Below are 18,743 nucleotides of genomic sequence, written 5' to 3'. Positions count from 1 at the left end.
ATAATAAAATAATGTCATTATATATAAATAATAATTGACTTTTTACTTCTGTTTACACGGGTGCTAGAAGAACCTATCTTACACCCCCATTTAGGATAATTCGTGTACTTAAAAGACGTCGATACCGCCCACCTTTTATGAATGAATTGCGTTCATAGGTTGACGTCATTTTACCGTTATTAATGAAGTTTGTAAGTTCATACGCTACTATTAGAAAAAATGCGTAATGAAAATTTCAGTTTTCATAGTGTCTGTTCCAAAAAAAAAAGACATGTTATATACAAGAAAAAGAAGCAAACAGTGTGTGTCGGGGAAGATTGGAATATTAAGCTCTCGGGTAACTGTTTAGCGGAAACTTGACAAGGCCTCTCTATAGCTACACTCGAGCTAGATGTGCCTGTCTGTACTGGCAGTCAGTGTGAAAGTCTTCTAATATGTCAACAAGCTTCTATGTTATATATAGAATATACAAGTGGTACGATTAACCACTTCACTAGTGTAACAAATCTATCTGATAAAATATAGTAAAAGTTTGATCATATGTTTGATATCAGGTAATTATCAATTAGACTAATATGATTAACAAAATTCTTCTGAGTTCAAAACCCTTATTATACAAAATTAAAATTGATAGATCCCTACTCTGTCCCTTTATTATTCAGTTTCAGTTTACAATATACAATATACCATTGGCCATTTACAATATACAAAATTATTGCCAAGATAATACAATTTACATTTAACATAAATACAATAATACAATACAGTTATTACACAAGAACCTAAGAAGCAGCAATAATTGCAAGTCTTTCATTTTTCAAATGCATAGCATAAACACATATTTGGCAGTATTCCTAATAGTTCTGTTAATATTAGAAGACAATAATCTAGTAAAATAATTAATGCACGGAAAAGAATATTTAACATTATATATTTCTTCGACGGCAGCATAACAAAAAAAATGATATTCAGATTCAACATTAAGTGAACAAAGTTATACAAATTTGCAATCTACCAATTTCGATTTCAAAAAGGTGGGAACAGAGTCTAAAACGAGACAATTCTTTTCTTTAACAATAATACTTTTCATATTGAAACTCACATTTGAATTTTCTATAATAGTACAACATAGATTGATTTATTATTGTATCATTCTATGTTTGTACGTAGTTATCCCGCTGTATTTGTTTTTACATTGGCATATAATTCATATCAATGTTTAGAGAATCCCATAAGTAGCTTTATCCAAGACTATCAAGTTGTTTTTTAACAGACGATGACCAAGTAGACATGGTATACATGGTATAATTATATAACAAAGCACATTGTTCTAGAAATATTGTATGTTCTAATGATCCTGGATATTTCATTATATTAAACCAGTATTTCAGAGCACGTTCTTTACATATCGCAGATAAAGGGAGGCGACCAAGCGAATCAACATTTGAAGTCTGAGGACGAACACCAAGGACGATTTTACAAACACCGCAATGCAATTTCTCGATTTCTTTGCATTTACATTTCTCAGACTTCAGATCCATACAATAGTATTGGAACAACGAGAGAGTCAAATAGGGACAATTGTATGTATTCTGTGTATAATGATTATCCATCCGCAGAGAGGCACAAAAAAGCAGCTTTCATTGTCGAGTACGGACCCCGGAAATGTCACCAATTATGCCGTAAACGATTCATTTTGAAACACCGAGTGATGATAATTTATCTCCATGCAATTTCCACGAATTATTCGCCCAATATAGGAATTTTGAGCCAATAGTAGGTCGGTCAATGTAAACATTAATGTACAGTTACCTGACACAATTTGAAAATGGTAAACCTGAAAAGGAATGTTGGTTCCAAGCAAAGGCCCATTTTGCATGCTGTTATTCTCTAGTGCTGGTAAATAAAGATGAGGTATATTAAATGCTAGTAAAGATTGCAATGGACTGCTTTGTGTTATAGAGATGCCGGTCACTCATGGGCAAAAGTTTCAGTAATGCTGGTTCATATTGTCCTTGGAAAGAAAGAGAATAAGTAATTAATAGTCTCAGGTCGTAAATAACCTATTATAAAGTGATCGTAAAACATTAAATAATATAACACTAATTTTAACACGACCCGCATTTTTTCCCTATTGAACATAGAAGAACCGAAAGTGTGTGTTATTATGCTATGAAATCACTGTTTGACGTTCTATATTTAGATATGTGACGTAATCGTTAAACACGTGACGTAACCACTAAAAATGTGACGCGCTGACAATGAGTACGGAAACAAATCAGGCGCAATTTTGCTAATTATCATGTACGGCATCATTTATTTGTTGATGTCGTGTTAGAATCGAAATAATATATCCAAATCGGAGATTTAATAAGATAACATCACTGTTTGTCGTTCGGATGCGCATCATTATATATCACTCGGGTTACGCCCTCGTGATATAATTCCCCGCATCTGAACTCCAAACAGTTATTGAGCAATAAAATCACAGTTTGGGATATATTATTTCTTAATTTCCATATGCATTTTAATAAGTTAAACCTAAAGGCCGTTTCTGTATATTGAATCAAAACACTTTTGAAGATCAATTAAACAACAGAAGCGATTATCGCATGAATAAGAAAATACAATCAGCAGTAATAATAATAGTACATTTTATAATAATAATAATTAGAACAAAAACAACAACAACAACTACAACAATAATATTATTATTATTATTGTTGTTGTTGTTGTTAAAGCGACATTACGGATATTTTTGAAATCATTGTCAAGTTGAGCTATATCTATACTATACTATTAAAACGTTCGGGAATAACGTCACTTCATTCGTTTATAAATAAATAAATAAATAAATAAATAAATAAATAAATGAATAAATAAATAAATGAATGAATGAATGAATGAATGAATGAATGAATGAATGAATGAATAAATAAATAAATAAATAAATAAATAAATAAATAAATAAATAAATAAATAAATAAATAAAGTTAATAAGTAAGTAAGTAAAAATAAATAAATAAATTGTAATGATATAAACAATAAGTGTCACAATATTATAAACTTATTAATAGATCCCTACTCTGGCATTTCATCTTAATTGATAGCATTTATTTGAAGGAGAAACAAAAGATTTAATCATTAACATTGACATGTATTCTTTTGTTAACAAAAATGTGGTGATGAAATTCTTATTGTTTGCACTTACTTGATAATTTGATTGAGACAGGTAAGAAAGAACGTGTCGAACTTTAATGAGTAGAATACCTCCAAGTGTCAAGATTTAACAAATTAATGTAATTAGATATATCCGGTAAGCAATTTTACATTTCCTTTTGCTTCAGTATTTCCGTGTTCTATAAAAACGCCAATTTCTAAATATTTGATCATTACTTTAAAAATAAGTTGCAAGATACATGATATGATACATGATAAGAGCGTTACACCTAAATTCGGAACTTAACAGAACAAGGGTAAATATATATCATGATTGCTTTATGGTTAAGAATTAACGTTAAATTGACCACTGTATCCGGATTTATATGTCATTAATAATTCTTTTCTATACATTTATATAATTATACATGTTTCTTCACTTGACTGTGTATACTCCTTTGTACATTTTTGGAATGAAGTATACGTATTTTGTTGGGAACTTCATTAGTAAAATAAGTATATTTCAAAATATGGAGTAGTTTTGACATTTAAGTTCCAATAATTGAAAGCTTAGACCATACGTAAAGTTACATAAATAGCGGATGAAAAATTATTTGTTTATCTTATAGGATTCAAGAACTGTATTGTCAAACAGAAACATGAGCAGGAGTACAGAACAAAGGCAGTTATTGAAATGTGATATCTGCGAATATAAAACTGTAAACAGAAGCCATTTAATAAGGCACACAAAAATGCATACTGATGGTAAAAAGATTCAATGCGATATTTGTAATAGACTGTTCTTATATAACAGTGATCTTAAAACGCATATGGCAATACACACAGGAGAGAAGCATTATAAATGCGAAACATGTGACAAAACCTTTGCAAATAAAAGTAATCTTTTGACTCATATGGTTGTGCACACAGGAGAGAAGAATTTTAAATGTGAAATATGTGACAAAGCATTTGGTCAGAAGACCAATCTAAAAGCACATATGGTTGTGCACACAGGAGAGAAGAATTACAAATGCAAAATATGTGACAAAGCATTTGGTCAGAATACCAATCTGAAAACACATATGACAGTGCACACAGGAGAGAGGAATTTTAAATGTGAAATATGTGACAAAAACTTTCCTTATATTAGCACTCTAAAAGATCATATGAGAGTGCACACAGGAGAGAAGAAATTTAATTGTGAAATATGTGACAAAGCATTTGGTCGCAATAGCCACCTGAAAACACATATGACAGTGCACACAGGAGAGAGGAATTATAAATGTGAAATATGTCACAAAGCATTTGGTCGCAATAGCCACCTGAAAACACATATGATAGTGCACACAGGAGAGATGAATTATAAATGTGAAATATGTGAAAAAAACTTTCTTTATGTTAACACTCTAAAATCTCATATGACAGTGCACACGGGAGAGAACAATTATAACTGTGAAATATGTGACAAAGGCTTTCTTTATATTAGCACTCTTAAAAATCATATGAGAGTGCACACAGGAGAGAAGAATTTTAAATGTGAAATATGTGACAAAGCATTTGCTCACAATACCCAACTGAAAACACATATGATAGTGCACACAGGAGAAAACAGTTATAAATGTGAAATATGTGACAAAGCCTTTCCTTATATTAGCACTCTAAAAGATCATATGAGAGTGCACACAGGAGAGAAGAAATTTAAATGTGAAATATGTGACAAAGCATTTGGTCGCAATACGCATCTAAAAAGACATATGACAGTGCACACAGCAGAAAAAAATTATAAATGCAAAATATGTGACAAAGCGTTTGCTCACAATACCCAACTGAAAACACATATGATAGTGCACACAGGAGAGAACAGTTATAAATGCGAACTATGTGACAAAGCATTTGGTCGCAAAACCAATCTGAAAACACATATGACAGTGCACACCGGAGAGAAGAATTTTAAATGTGAAATATGTGACAAAGCTTTTCCTTATATTAGCACTCTAAAAGATCATATGAGAGTGCACACAGGAGAGAAGAATTTTAAATGTGAAATATGTGACAAAGCATTTGGTCGCAAAAATCATCTGAAAACACATATGACAGTGCACACAGGAGAGAAAAATTATGAATGCAAAATATGTGACAAAGCATTTGCTCACAATACCCAACTGAAAACACATATGATAGTGCACACAGGAGAAAACAGTTATAAATGTGAAATATGTGACAAAGCCTTTCCTTATATTAGCACTCTAAAATATCATATGAGAGTGCACACAGGAGAGAAGAAATTTAACTGTGAAATATGTGACAAAGCATTTGGTCGCAATACGCATCTAAAAAGACATATGACAGTGCACACAGGAGAAAGATTATAAATGCAAAATATGTGACAAAGCATTTGCTCACAATACCCAACTGAAAACACATATGATAGTGCACACTGGAGAGAACAGTTATAATTGCAAAATAGTGACAAAGCCTTTCCTTATATTAGCACTCTAAAAGATCATATGAGAGTGCACACAGGAGAGAAGAATTTTTAATGTGTAATGTGTGACAAAGCATTTGCTTGTAAAAGTAAACTTGTACATCCAATGGTTGTACAACAGCAGAGAAGAATTTTAAATGTGCAATATATGATAAAGCATTTGGTCGTAATTCCCAAATTAAAGCACATATGACAGTGCACACAGGAGAGAGGAAATATAAATGTGAAATATGTGACAAAGCCTTTTATCAAAACAACAAAAAACTCATATGATAGTACATTCAGGAGACAAGAATTACAAATGCGAAATATGTGACAAAGCATTCGCTCATAGAAATAATCTAAGAATGCATATGGTTGTGCACACAGGAGAGAAAAATTATAAATGTGAAATATGTGACAAAGCATTTGCTCATAAGAGATATCTAAAAGTTCATGTAGTAGTACACACAGGGGCAAAAAATTATAAATGCGAAATATGTGAAAAAGCATTTGCTTATAGAAGAAATCTTATACAAAATATAGATGTACACACAGGAGAGAAAAAGTTTAAATGCGAAATATTTGACAAAGCATTTACTGATAAAGTTAGTCTTAAAAATCATATGACAGTGCACACTCGAGAGAAGAATTAAATTTGTAAATTATTTGATAAAGATCTTTTTAATATGGACTTCTTGAAACTGATGTGATACTGCTCACAGGAGTGAAGAATTATCAATATGAAATATATGACGAAGCATTTTCTCATATTGGTAACCATAATTGGTTTGTATTATTTCTGTTTACTGAAGGGCAAACTGCCTTTGTATCAATAAAGTTTACCATATATTTAAAACAAGCGTTCGCTGACGATATTAACATTATTATAAAAGTACACACAGTAATATGAGCGCAAAAGTTGGGAACATTCTTTTGCTAAATAATGTTGAATAAATTCATTGCATTGTGTAATTCATATTTTGTCTTTTTTTCCTGAAGGTTAGAGTTTTTTTATTGAAAACTATGAGTATTGTATCGTCCCTTGATATTACATAATTGCCATGTTTTTTAAATTGCAAAATTTGATAATAAACGAATTTACATTTAAGCAATTTGTATCTTCATCCATTTATTTCTGTTGGATTTTATCAACAAGTTTCTATTTACAGAAAATCGGTCATATCTAACAACAAGTTTCTCAGGGGCGGATACAGAACATGGTTTCCTGGGGGGGGGCTGACATATGGGTGGAATATTTTGACAAAAATAATGCAACAGGCGAAACTTGTGCATGTTTGAAGATAGGGCCAATACCTTGTTCATGTGACATAGATTGTAATTTATGTGTTTTATAGCTTATCACATGAGTGGCAATGCACTTTTGCTTATATATATGTATACTAATATTTTCGTAAATATTTTTTTTTATATATTTTTATGATATGAAATCAAGAAAAATATCTGTAATTGGGGTGGGCCTGGTAGGGGTGTCCCCTCCCATAAACTGAGAAAAAATTTGAAATATGAGGTTAAAATAGTGTTATTTCCTTGACTTTCTAGTGCTGTTTATGATAAATTGTGGATGGTTTTACAGGTTAGTAGTTTACAAGGTATTTCAAAAAGAATTCCCCTGGTGTTTAGTATTAAGCATTTACAAAATAGCAGCACACTAACCAATGTTTGCGCGACTGTTAATAAAAATATTTTTTAAACACTTGATCAATGTACTCATCTGAATAATAGAAGATTTTCCAAAGTAAAGTGATATTATTAAAGTACTGCCTTTCAATTGTAAAAAAAAAATGATTTCAAACACATATATTCAATAAGAATTTTTTCAATCAATGAGTCCATTTTAGATACTAAAAAGGTCAGTACAATTTAAATTTAATTTTAAAAAATATAACTGCAATAAAAAAGTTATTAAAAGCATATGACCAATCAATTCATCTGATTAAAATTCTTAGAAAAACTAGTTATTATTTAATACGCTATTCATATAGTATAATCTTTATAAAACTGGTCACCTTTTTAATTTACAAATAATAATTTTCAATTTCTTAATCATAGGGCTTTCGGAAAGAAAAATGAAAAACAAAGCTGGTAAAATATGGTGTGCAATGTAACACATCTATTTGCCACTATCTGTGACTATTAATTTCATTAGACCTTTAGAAAGTAATAAAACCAATCAATTATGCAGTTTAAACATTGAAGTCATTCAAGGATGTTGATAGATAAAGACAGCAATTAATGTTTTGATAAGGGAGTTCACTACAAGCAATAGAGTTTGAAACTGACAAAAATATTTTAAAGCCCGGCTGGTAAACGTATCTTTGGGCCAAGCTGGGAGGGCTGCAGCCCTGAAGCCCGGGCCTGAATCCGCCACTGTAAATTCTATTAACAGACAAGTAGGTAAAAAATTTAGGGCATATCCAAAGATAATAAAATAATGTCATTATATATAAATAATAATTGACATTTTATTTATGTTTACACCGGTGATAGAAAAACCTATCTTACACCCTCATTAAGCAATCGCAACTACTCGGCCCTTTCCGTCAGTCTTCGGATAAGGACCTCGAACACAATAGTATGAATACACAGAACGGATGCGGTATTTCGGTGTTACCTATGCTAAGAAACTAAACATGTAAACATCCGTTCTGTTTATTCATACTATTGTGTTCGAGGTCCTTATCCAAAGACTTACGGAAAGGGCCGAGTAGTTGCGATTGAATGACCAGGTATAATTATGTCTAGATTTTCTCTTTTCAAAATCCCATATTATAGTTTTATTTACACTAATTTCAAACCCCTTTTTTGTGAAAACTCATGCTTATGCTCTTCAAATATTGAAGGAAATAAAAGAATAAAATAACATGTACATAGACAATAAATTTATATCATCATTAGAAAGCTGTGAGAAATCAATGCATGAAGATTTATGTAATAGTAAGAGAATCGTAACACGAGGCTATCTGATTTGTACGAGGGGGCGTAGCCCACGTGTATAAATCAGATTGCCGAGTGTTCTGATGTTCCTTCTCTTTTGTATCATAGTCAAACATAAAAACACTTTCCCTGTAGTCACAATATGAAACCCAGAAAAAAGTTATCAATGAGCGAGCATTAGAATATGGTGTTCCTTTCTCTGGCACATTTTCAACAGATATGTCCAAAAACTATGATACAAAATAATAAAAAGAAGGGACGGGAGTGCTTCTTCTTTTTTTCGCTTCTTCTTTTTTTCTTCTTCTTCTTCTCTTGCTTATTCTTCTTCTTCTTCTTCTTCTTCTTATTATTATTATTTATATCATTATTATTATCATCATCATTTTTGTTGTTATTGTTGTTGTTAAAGCTACATTACGGATATTTTTGAAGTCATTGTGATGATGAGCTATATCTACTATACTATTAAAACGATCGGGTAATGTCAATTCATTCGTTTATAAATAAATAAATAAATAAAAAAATAAATAAATAAATAAATAAATAAATAAATAAATAAATAAATAAATTATAATGATATTTACTATAAGTGTCACTAAATCCTATTAATAGATCTCTACTTTGGCCTTTCATTTTAATTGATAACATTTATTTGAAGAAAAAAAAATAGATTTAATCATTTACATTGACATGTACTCTTTGGTTAACAAAAAGGTGGTGAAGAAATTCTTATTGTTGGCACGTACTTGATGATTTGATTTAGACAGGTAAGTAGGAACAAGTCGAGCTTATGAATAGAATACTTCCATGTGTCAAAATAAAGTAACAGGATTTAACAAATTAAAGTAATTATTTATATCCGGTATTCAATTTCACATGTCCTTTTGTTTCTGAAAATGCGTGTTCTATAAAAACGCCAATTTCTAAATATTTGATCAATATCGACAACCGGTGGCGAGTATAAATAAACTCATATACACAATACGAGTATTTGATCATTACATTAAAAAAGTTGCATGATACATGGTATGATACATGATAAGAACGTCATACCTAATCTGTCTATAAAAACAACAAGAAGAAAATAAATTCAACTGGGAACTTAACAGAACAAGCTTAGTGTAAATATGTGTCATAATTGCTTTATGATTAAGATTAAACGTTAAACTGTATCCGGATTTTATGTCATTAATAATTCTTATGTAAATATGTATATTTTACTCATTTTTTTCTTCTTTTATTTGGGAAAAAATTATTCTTAATTAATAATATTTCTTCACTTAACTTTGTATACTCATGTGTCCTTTCTTGGAATTAAGTATAATTTTTACGGATCTAATAGAACAATGCTCTGAGTATCCTTTAAATGAAGTCGGAACTTCATTAATATAAAGCATCATTCGAAATATGGAGCTAGTTTTGATATTTAACTTCCAATAATTGAAAGCTGTGACCATACTTAGAGTTACATAAATAGTGGATTAAAATTTATTTGTTTATCTTATAGAATCAAGTACTGTATTGTCAAAAAAAAAAAACATGAGGGGGAGTACAGAACAAAAGCAGTTATTAAAATGTGATATCTGCGAATACAAAACTGTAAACTGAAGCCATTTAATAAGGCACACAAAAATGCATACTGACGGTAAAACAATTCAATGCGATATTTGTTATCAACTGTTCTTGTATAACAGTTTTCTTAAAACGCATATGGCAATACACACAGGGGAGAAGCATTATAAATGCGAAACATGTGACAAAACATTTGCAAATCAAAGTAATCTTTTGACTCATATGGTTGTGCACACAAGAGAATGGAATTTTAAATGTGAAATATGTGACAAAACGTTTCCTTATATTAGCACTCTAAAAGATAGTGGGTCCTTTGTACTTCACAATCAATATCTTATAGGTAAAGCTTTGAAAGCAATGAATGTTTTAATATGTAATATTAACAAGTATGAAATATCCCCTTCTGTTTCCTTACAATTATTTGATGCTTTTGTCGGCTCTATCATAAATTATGCTTGTCCAGTCTGGGGATTTACAAAATCTAAAGATATAGAGAGATTACACTTGAAATTTTGCAAGTTAATTCTTGGTGTGAAAATAAGCTCCTGTAATGCAGCAATTTATGGTGAGCTAGGAAGATACCCACTTTATGTTAATAGATATGTTCACATAATAAAATATTGGTTTAAAGTGATACATTCAAGCAATATCATTGTTAAATGTGTGTATATAAATACATTAAATCAGTGTAAAAAAGGAGTAAAAAACTGGGCATATAAAGTAAAAGGAATTTTAGATGAATTTGGTTTTTCTGAGGTGTGGAATTGTCCTGAACTTTATAATCCAAAAGAATTTGTTAATATTTTTAAACAAAGAGTCATTGATGTTTTTAAACAAAAATGGTTTTCAGATATTGTTAATAATAACGTTTTAAATACATTGTATAGATATATCAAGGATAATTTTTCTATGGAATGCTATTTAGATAAAATTAAGTGTATGAAATCAAGACAACAATTAACCCGTCTCAGAATATCTGCGCATAATTTAAGAATAGAATCTGGTAGATATGGTAGAAACAGACTTGAAAGACATGAGCGCATATGTCAACTTTGTAATACACAAGATATTGAAGACGAATTTCATTTTATACTTGTTTGTAATTTGTACCAGGAAATACGCACTAAATTCATTAAAAGATATTATTATAAAAAACCTAGCATGTTTAAATTCATAGAATTACTTCAGTCATGTGAAAAGTCTATATTATTAAATTTATGTAAATTTATTTATTTTGCAAATAGTAAAAGAAAAGAAAAGTTGATAAGCTTAGGTTATACATAAATGTTGTTATTATTTTCATAGATATTGTAAACGTTTAGATTTCGCTAGTAATTTTTATATTAAAATGAAATTATTCTGATATTAAAAATGAGATTATTCTGATATACATTTATTTTATACAAAATCAATTTTTTTTCGCAGCAATATATGTTCATTCTCCAATATACTGTAAATCTTTGAATTATATCATGTGTTTATCTATTTATAATATTTGATATATGTAATGTAACAAGATACTGTATTGTATACGTTACGAAATAAAATTTCTGTTCTGTTCTGTTCTTAAATAAAGTGAGCATTTAACTTCCAATAATTGAAAGCTGACACCTACATAGTTACATAAATAGTGGATTAAAATTTATTTGTTTATCTTATAGGATTCAAGAACTGTATTGTCAAAAAGAAACATGAGGGGGAGTACAGAACAAAAGCAGTTATTAAAATGTGATATCTGCGAATACAAAACTGTAAACAGAAGCCATTTAATGAGGCACACGAAAATGCATACTGACGGTAAAACAATTCAATGCGATATTTGTTATCAACTGTTCTTATATAACAGTTTTCTTAAGACGCATATGGCGATACACACAGGGGAGAAGCATTATAAATGCGAAACATGTGACAAAACATTTGCAAATCAAAGTAATCTTTTGACTCATATGGTTGTGCACACAAGAGAGAAGAATTTTAAATGTGAACTATGTGACAAAGCATTTGAATGCAATACGCATCTAAAAACACATATGACAGTGCACACAGGAGAGAAGAATTTTAAATGTGAAATATGTGACAAACCATTTGGTCGCAATGGCCACCTGAAAACACATATGACAGTGCACACAGGAGACAAGAATTTTAAATGTGAAATATGTGACAAAGCATTTGGTTGCAATAGCAACCTGAAAACACATATGAGAGTGCACACAGGAGAGAGGAATTTTAAATGTGACATATGTGACAAAACGTTTCCTTATATTAGCACTCTAAAAGATCATATGAGACTGCACACAGGAGAGAAGAAATTTAAATGTGAAATATGTGACAAAGCATTTGGTCGCAATGCCAACCTGAAAACACATATGACAGTGCACACAGGAGAGAGGAATTTTAAATGTGAAATATGTGACAAAACGTTTCCTTATATTAGCACTCTAAAAGATCATATGAGACTGCACACAGGAGAGAAGAAATTTAAATGTGAAATATGTGACAAAGCATTTGGTCGCAATGATCATCTGAAAACACATATGACAGTGCACACAGGAGAGAAGAATCATAAATGTGAAATATGTGACAAAGAATTTACTTCAAAATCTTATCTTCAAATTCATTTAGAAGTACATTCAGGAGAGAAGAATTACAAATGCGAAATATGTGACAAAGCATTCGCTCATAGAAAAAATCTAAGAATGCATATGGTTGTTCACACAGGAGAGAAAAAATATAAATGTGAAATATGTGACAAAGCATTTGCTCATAAGAGTAATCTTAAAGTTCATGTAGTAGTACACACAGGAGCAAAAAATTATAAATGTGAAATATGTGAAAAAGAATTTGCTGTTAAAGTTAGTCTTAAAAATCATATGACAGTGCACACAGGAGAGAGGAATTTTAAATGTGAAATATGTGACAAAACGTTTCCTTATATTAGCACTCTAAAGGATCATATGAGTGTGCACACAGGAGAGAAGAAATTTAAATGTGAAATATGTGACAAAGCATTTGGTCGCAATGCCCACCTGAAAACACATATGTGGGTGCACACAGGAGAGAGGAATTTTAAATGTGAAATATGTGACAAAACCTTTCCTTATATTAGCTCTCTTAAAGATCATATGACAGTGCACACAGGAGAGAAGAAATTTAAATGTGAAATATGTGAGAAACCATTTGGTCGCAATGGTTATCTGAAAAAACATATGACAGTGCACACAGGAGAGAAGAATCATAAATGTGAAATATGTGACAAAGAATTTACTTCAAAATCTTATCTTCAAATTCATTTAGAAGTACATTCAGGAGAGAAGAATTACAAATGCGAAATATGTGACAAAGCATTCGGTCGCAGAAATAATCTAAGAATGCATATGGTTGTGCACACAGGAGAGAAAAATTATAAATGTGAAATATGTGACAAAGCATTTGCTCGTAAGTGTAATCTAAAAGTTCATGTAGTAGTACACACAGGAGCAAAACATTATAAATGTGAAATATGTGAAAAAGCATTTGCTGTTAAAGTTAGTCTCAAAAATCATATGACAGTGCACACTCGAGAGAAGAATAAAATTTGTAAATTATTTGATAAAGATCTTTTTCAATATGGATTTCATAAAACTGATATAATAGTGCTCACAGGAGTGAAAAATTATCAATATGAAACATATGACAAAGCATTTTCTCATATTGGTAACCATAATTGGTTTGTATTATTATTGTTTACTGAAGGGCAAACTGCCTTTGTATCAATAAAGTTTTCCATATATTTAAGACAAGCGTTCGCTGACGACATTAACATTATTATAAAAGTACACACAGTAATATGAGCGCACAAGCTGGGAATATTCTTTTACTTAATAATCATTAATGTTGAATGAATTCATTGCATTGTGTAATTTATATTTTGTCTTTTTTTCCCTGAAGGTTGGAGTTTTTTGTTTGAAAACTATGAGTATTGTATCGTCCCTTGATATTACATAATTGCCATGTTTTTTAAATTGCAAAATTTGATAATAAACGAATAAACATTAAAGCAAATTGTATCTTCGACATTTATTTTTGTTGGATTTTATCAACAAGTTTCTATTTACAGAAAATCGGGTTACAAATCTAGGTCATATCCAAAGATAATAAGATAATTTCATTATTTATACATGTATTTTTATATATCGATTACAATAGTTTTAAAATATTTCAACAGCCTTACATAATGTTTCAAAGGCGAAATCTTAAAATTAATATCAAAGTCAATCATTTGAATAAACGAATAAACATTAAAGCAAATTGTATGTATCAATCATTTGAATATGACAATTTCAATATAATTAATGCCATTTTATTTATTTTCAATCTAGTAAAGAAAAAACATGCATAACCAATTAAATATATTCGCACGCTTATTATCCCTAACTGCATGATACTAAACATTATACTTGTGAGACGAAAGTAACGGTCGTATTTGCTTGCATGGGCAAGTTCTGTACTTAATATTGTATTCACCTTTTGTACTCTTTAATTTTCTACCAAATTATTGCCAATTTAATTGCGAATAAATCCAGTCCAAAAGAGACTATATTATGTTTAACAGGACAAGCAAGAGATGTCAGTAGCAATGCGTGCTAGACTTTTCTCAGTGCTTGATAGTTAAAACAATTGACAAAGAAATTAGACAAATGCATATGACAAAAAAATGAGGAGACCTAATATACTTAATTAGATCGAAAAAAATATTTGAATAAAAAAACGTGAGTATATAAGATATTTAGCAATGTTTTAAAAAAAAGTTTCATAAAAATATAGTATTATGTATCAAAGATAACCATGTCCAATCACTTTTATCATGAATATTATATATTAGATCTTTTTTTTAAAATCAGAATAATGTAACATATCTGCTTCATGGCTCTCATGCTTATATCATAAAATTGATATTTATTGTAAATAACGATTGTATTGTTACTCTATACCGATGTGCAAACTGCCTTTGTATAAATACAAGTTCACTATATATTTAAGACAGGCGTGCATTAATTGTTAACTCGCTGACGGCATCAAAATTGTTATAAAAAATACATACGGTATTTTAAGCTCATAAGCTGTCAGTGGAAACATTTGTTTTGCTAAGTTATGCTGAATGACTACATTGCATTTGTAAATTGTGTAATTTAGATTGTGTTATTTGAATTTTTTTTAAACGGAGTACAATTGTCCGCTGTTGGTTGGAGTTTTTGTCTCAAAAACTGTGTGCATTGTACCGCTCCTTGATAACGAAGTCATTAAATATTCAAAATCTCCATTAGTTCAACCTCCTTGCTTTCTTGCTTCCATTTTCTTTATTGTTTTTACTATATGTATAATATTTTTCGCTAAAAATATAATTGTCTATAAATTTAGGTTGACAAGTTATATTGTATCATTGTATATATGTGTTGTGTAGCAAGAAACGTCACGTTTCCGTTACCAAATAAAATTATTTTGAATCTTGAATTTTGATATTCTATAATAATCATGTTTTATAAATTGCAAAATTTATTAATAAACGAATTAACATTTAAGCAATTTGTATCTTCATCCTGTCGTATGGTCCTTTTCAAATGTAGGAATGGTCTGTTTATGCCTGTAAGGACATAAACATACGCCTTGATAAATAAATAAATAAGATAAACAACAATTTCTGGCGCAAACCAATAGAAATATTTATATCAAAGTGCATAAATACAGTTCCGAAATACATAAACGATCAATGGAAATATGCATGATAATGAAACATAATGAATAACAACAATTACCTGTAAGGACATAAACATACGCCTTGATAAATAAATAAATAAGATAAACAACAATTTCTGGCGCAAACCAATAGAAATATTTTTATCAAAGTGCGCATGCGTGAGGTGGATTTTCCGGGAAGTTTGTAAAAACTGAGGCCCGGCATGCAAATTATGTCAAATGAAATATGAGAAATTAGTTGTTATAATGAGATGATGAAATGGAATGATATAGGAATGATATGGGATAATGGATTGTATATCGGACTGTAAACAGACAAATACAAGAGATATATATACAAATACAAGGACAAAATGATACATAAAAACGATATTCAAAAACACGAATATCGACCACATGACATACTTCCCCACTTTGGGGAATGTCGCCCCGACATTCATAAAATATTAAAGAGGAAGAGCCTGAATCAAACATTGCAAGAAGTAAGCTTAGACCATAAAGTAACTAAACTACTAGGTACTACATAACTAAAATCTAAATACTGAAGGCAATTACAACCTGTGAGTAAATATATAATACCCGGGCAAAATACCTTAAACTCAAGCATGTTCCACAAAAATACCGTATGCCGCGAATCGCGAAAAATATATGCCACGCGGAAACAAAATGTTATTTTATCAGTAGAACTGTGAATTCATTGAAGAGGTGCACTCTCAACAATAAATCCTTTATTTTTAAAGTACTGTAAAGTACATTTATAAATTATCAAGGTAAAATATATGGTACATGGTATAAAACATAAAACGAAACACATCAGGTACTGAACAACGCCTAACTTCAAAGTTGAAACACACCTAGACTATAAATCGAAAGAAAAAGCATTAATCTAATTTCCAGTTATCATTAAGCATCCATCCGGGTTTCTTTCTTGTACGTTTCTGCCTCTGTAAGTTGTTGTTGTTGTCCTTAGATGGATTTCTCAGTGCAGGAATGACATATTTTGAATCTGTAATAGAATGAGATGTTTTTATTTGGAACAGAATAAGAAGTTTGATTTGTTGACGTGGCATCTTGTTTGCTGTTGGATGTTCCTGTAAAAGAAGTTGACAAACCATTGTTAGAATCATGTATTGTGGAAGAATTGCTTTGTGAAACATTTGATGGACTTGATGTAAGTGAGGAATTGAAATCTAACGGAGCTGTAATGGAAACATCAGAGGAGGGATTGGAGAACGAGTTCTGATCCGAATGTAAGTCAGAGGAAGCTGGCTTGTATAAGGACTCAGTTGTTTCGCATAAATGCATAACCATAAAGGGAAGTAAAAGGTTCCTTTGCAATTTTCTGAGCCTTTCCTTGCTGTTTTTCCTTTTCACCTCATAGATGCTAATTACAGAGGCGTGTTGGCTGACAATTGTGAAGACATTCTTCTCTCATCTATCCGCAAGTTTGGATTTCCCTCTAACACCTACATTTCGGAGGTCATAATACTTTTTATGTTTCTTGCCTTGTTTCTTGGTCTCTCGGAGTGCAACGGAATATGCAAATTTTAGTCGGTTCTGGAGACCTGAGACGTAAGAATGGTCCTTGACAGGAGATTTGTCTGGTTCGATGCCAAGAAACGCATCGATGGCAAGCCTAGGGTGGCGACCAAACATGAGAAAGTGGGGAGAATAACCAGTAGAAGAATGGGGAGTAGAGTTATAGGCATGGACAAGAGCAGGAACATGAGACTTCCAATTGACCTTCTTGTCGTCTTCCAGGGTCCCCAACATATTCAAGAGGGTTTCGTTAAAGCGCTCAGGCATCCCATTTCCCTGTGGATGATACGGAGTAGTCCTGGTCTTGTCAATATTGGCCAACTTGCACAACTCCCGGATAACTTCACTTTCAAAATTTCGCCCTTGATCACTATGGAACCGACTAGGAAAACCATAGTGACAAACAAAATTTTCAAAGAGAAGTTTAGCGGTAGTATGTGCAGTTTGGTTTCTTGGCAGGGATAGCCTGAGCAAAACGAGTGAAGTGATCAGTAATGATCAAGATGTTTTCATAACCACCCCGAGACATCTCCAGAGAAAGAAAATCCATACAGACAATTTCCATTGGATAACTCGACTGAATAGGACTTAACTTAGCAGTCGTTTTATCCAATGACTTTCTCCGGATACATCTGGGGCAGTTTCGAACCCTGTGTTCGATATACTGTTCTAACTGAGGCCAAAAGAAACGTGAACGGAACAAGGAAATCGTTCTTGTACAACCTTGATGTCCTGCCTCATCATGCAAACCCTGGAAAGCTAAATCAAGCATATGCTCAGGGAGAACAAGCTGAGTAACAGGATAACCATTTGAAGCACCTTTACGATAAAGAATTGAATCCTTAAAGTAAAGGTTGCTCCATTCCTTCAGAAACGATCGAACCTTGGCCGTTTCGTGTGACTTTTGGCGTTCAGTTAACCTATGACCAATTTCAAAGAGTTGAACTAAACGGGAAAGTGTTGGATCATCTTGCTGCTCCTTCTTCCAATCAATAGACTTAAGGCTGCTTCCGACTTCAATCTCGTCTCTGGGATTAAGAGAAAGAACATTTTGATTAAAAGAAATACATTCAACAGCTGGAAGTTGACCTGGACCTTCAGATTGAGAAAACAAAAGAGCCTTGACAGCATCTGAAAGGAGAATGTTAGAATCAGGAAGAGAAAAAGCTGAAGGAATTCTAGAAAGGGTATCGGCGTCGATGTTCTCTTTACCAGCTCTGTACCGCAAGTTGATGTCATACGCAGACAAGGAGGATAACCACCTGTGACTGGTAGCATCAAGCTTAGCAGATGAAAACACATAGGTAAGTGGGTTATT

The 18,743-nt window shown here is 31.4% G+C and overlaps 2 protein-coding genes across 2 annotated transcripts; both read left to right on the top strand.

Annotated features, from left to right (window-relative positions):
* Positions 1 to 3,911: 3,911 nt before the first annotated feature.
* LOC132740286 (zinc finger protein 492-like) lies at positions 3,912 to 7,225 on the top strand. Its single transcript, XM_060728166.1, has 3 exons — positions 3,912 to 3,924; positions 4,378 to 5,376; positions 7,221 to 7,225. The coding sequence occupies exons 1-3, from the start codon at positions 3,912 to 3,914 to the stop codon at positions 7,223 to 7,225; spliced, it is 1,017 nt and encodes a 338-aa protein (XP_060584149.1).
* A 4,619-nt stretch (positions 7,226 to 11,844) lies between these two features.
* On the top strand, positions 11,845 to 17,129 carry LOC132740285 (zinc finger protein 888-like). The gene is made up of 3 exons (XM_060728165.1): positions 11,845 to 12,394; positions 13,160 to 13,588; positions 16,987 to 17,129. Exons 1-3 carry the CDS (start codon positions 11,845 to 11,847, stop codon positions 17,127 to 17,129), a joined length of 1,122 nt encoding a protein of 373 aa, XP_060584148.1.
* The last annotated feature ends 1,614 nt before the right edge of the window (positions 17,130 to 18,743 follow it).

Source organism: Ruditapes philippinarum, unplaced genomic scaffold (assembly GCF_026571515.1).
Source record: "Ruditapes philippinarum isolate M1 unplaced genomic scaffold, ASM2657151v2 ctg7977_1_1_1_1, whole genome shotgun sequence".
In the NCBI taxonomy this organism is placed as follows: domain Eukaryota; kingdom Metazoa; phylum Mollusca; class Bivalvia; order Venerida; family Veneridae; genus Ruditapes; species Ruditapes philippinarum.
This window is presented reverse-complemented; position numbering and strand designations above follow the sequence as displayed.

Excerpts from the sequence above, each read along its gene's own strand:
- LOC132740285 (XM_060728165.1), top strand. The coding sequence starts at position 11,845 with ATGAGGGGGAGTACAGAACAAAAGCAGTTATTAAAATGTGATATCTGC. Across the intron at positions 12,395-13,159 it reads GAATTTTAAATGTGACATAT|CATTTGGTCGCAATGCCCAC; the intron begins GTGACAAAACGT and ends TATGTGACAAAG. Across the intron at positions 13,589-16,986 it reads ATGTGACAAAGCATTTGCTC|AAGTTGACAAACCATTGTTA; the intron begins GTAAGTGTAATC and ends TTCCTGTAAAAG.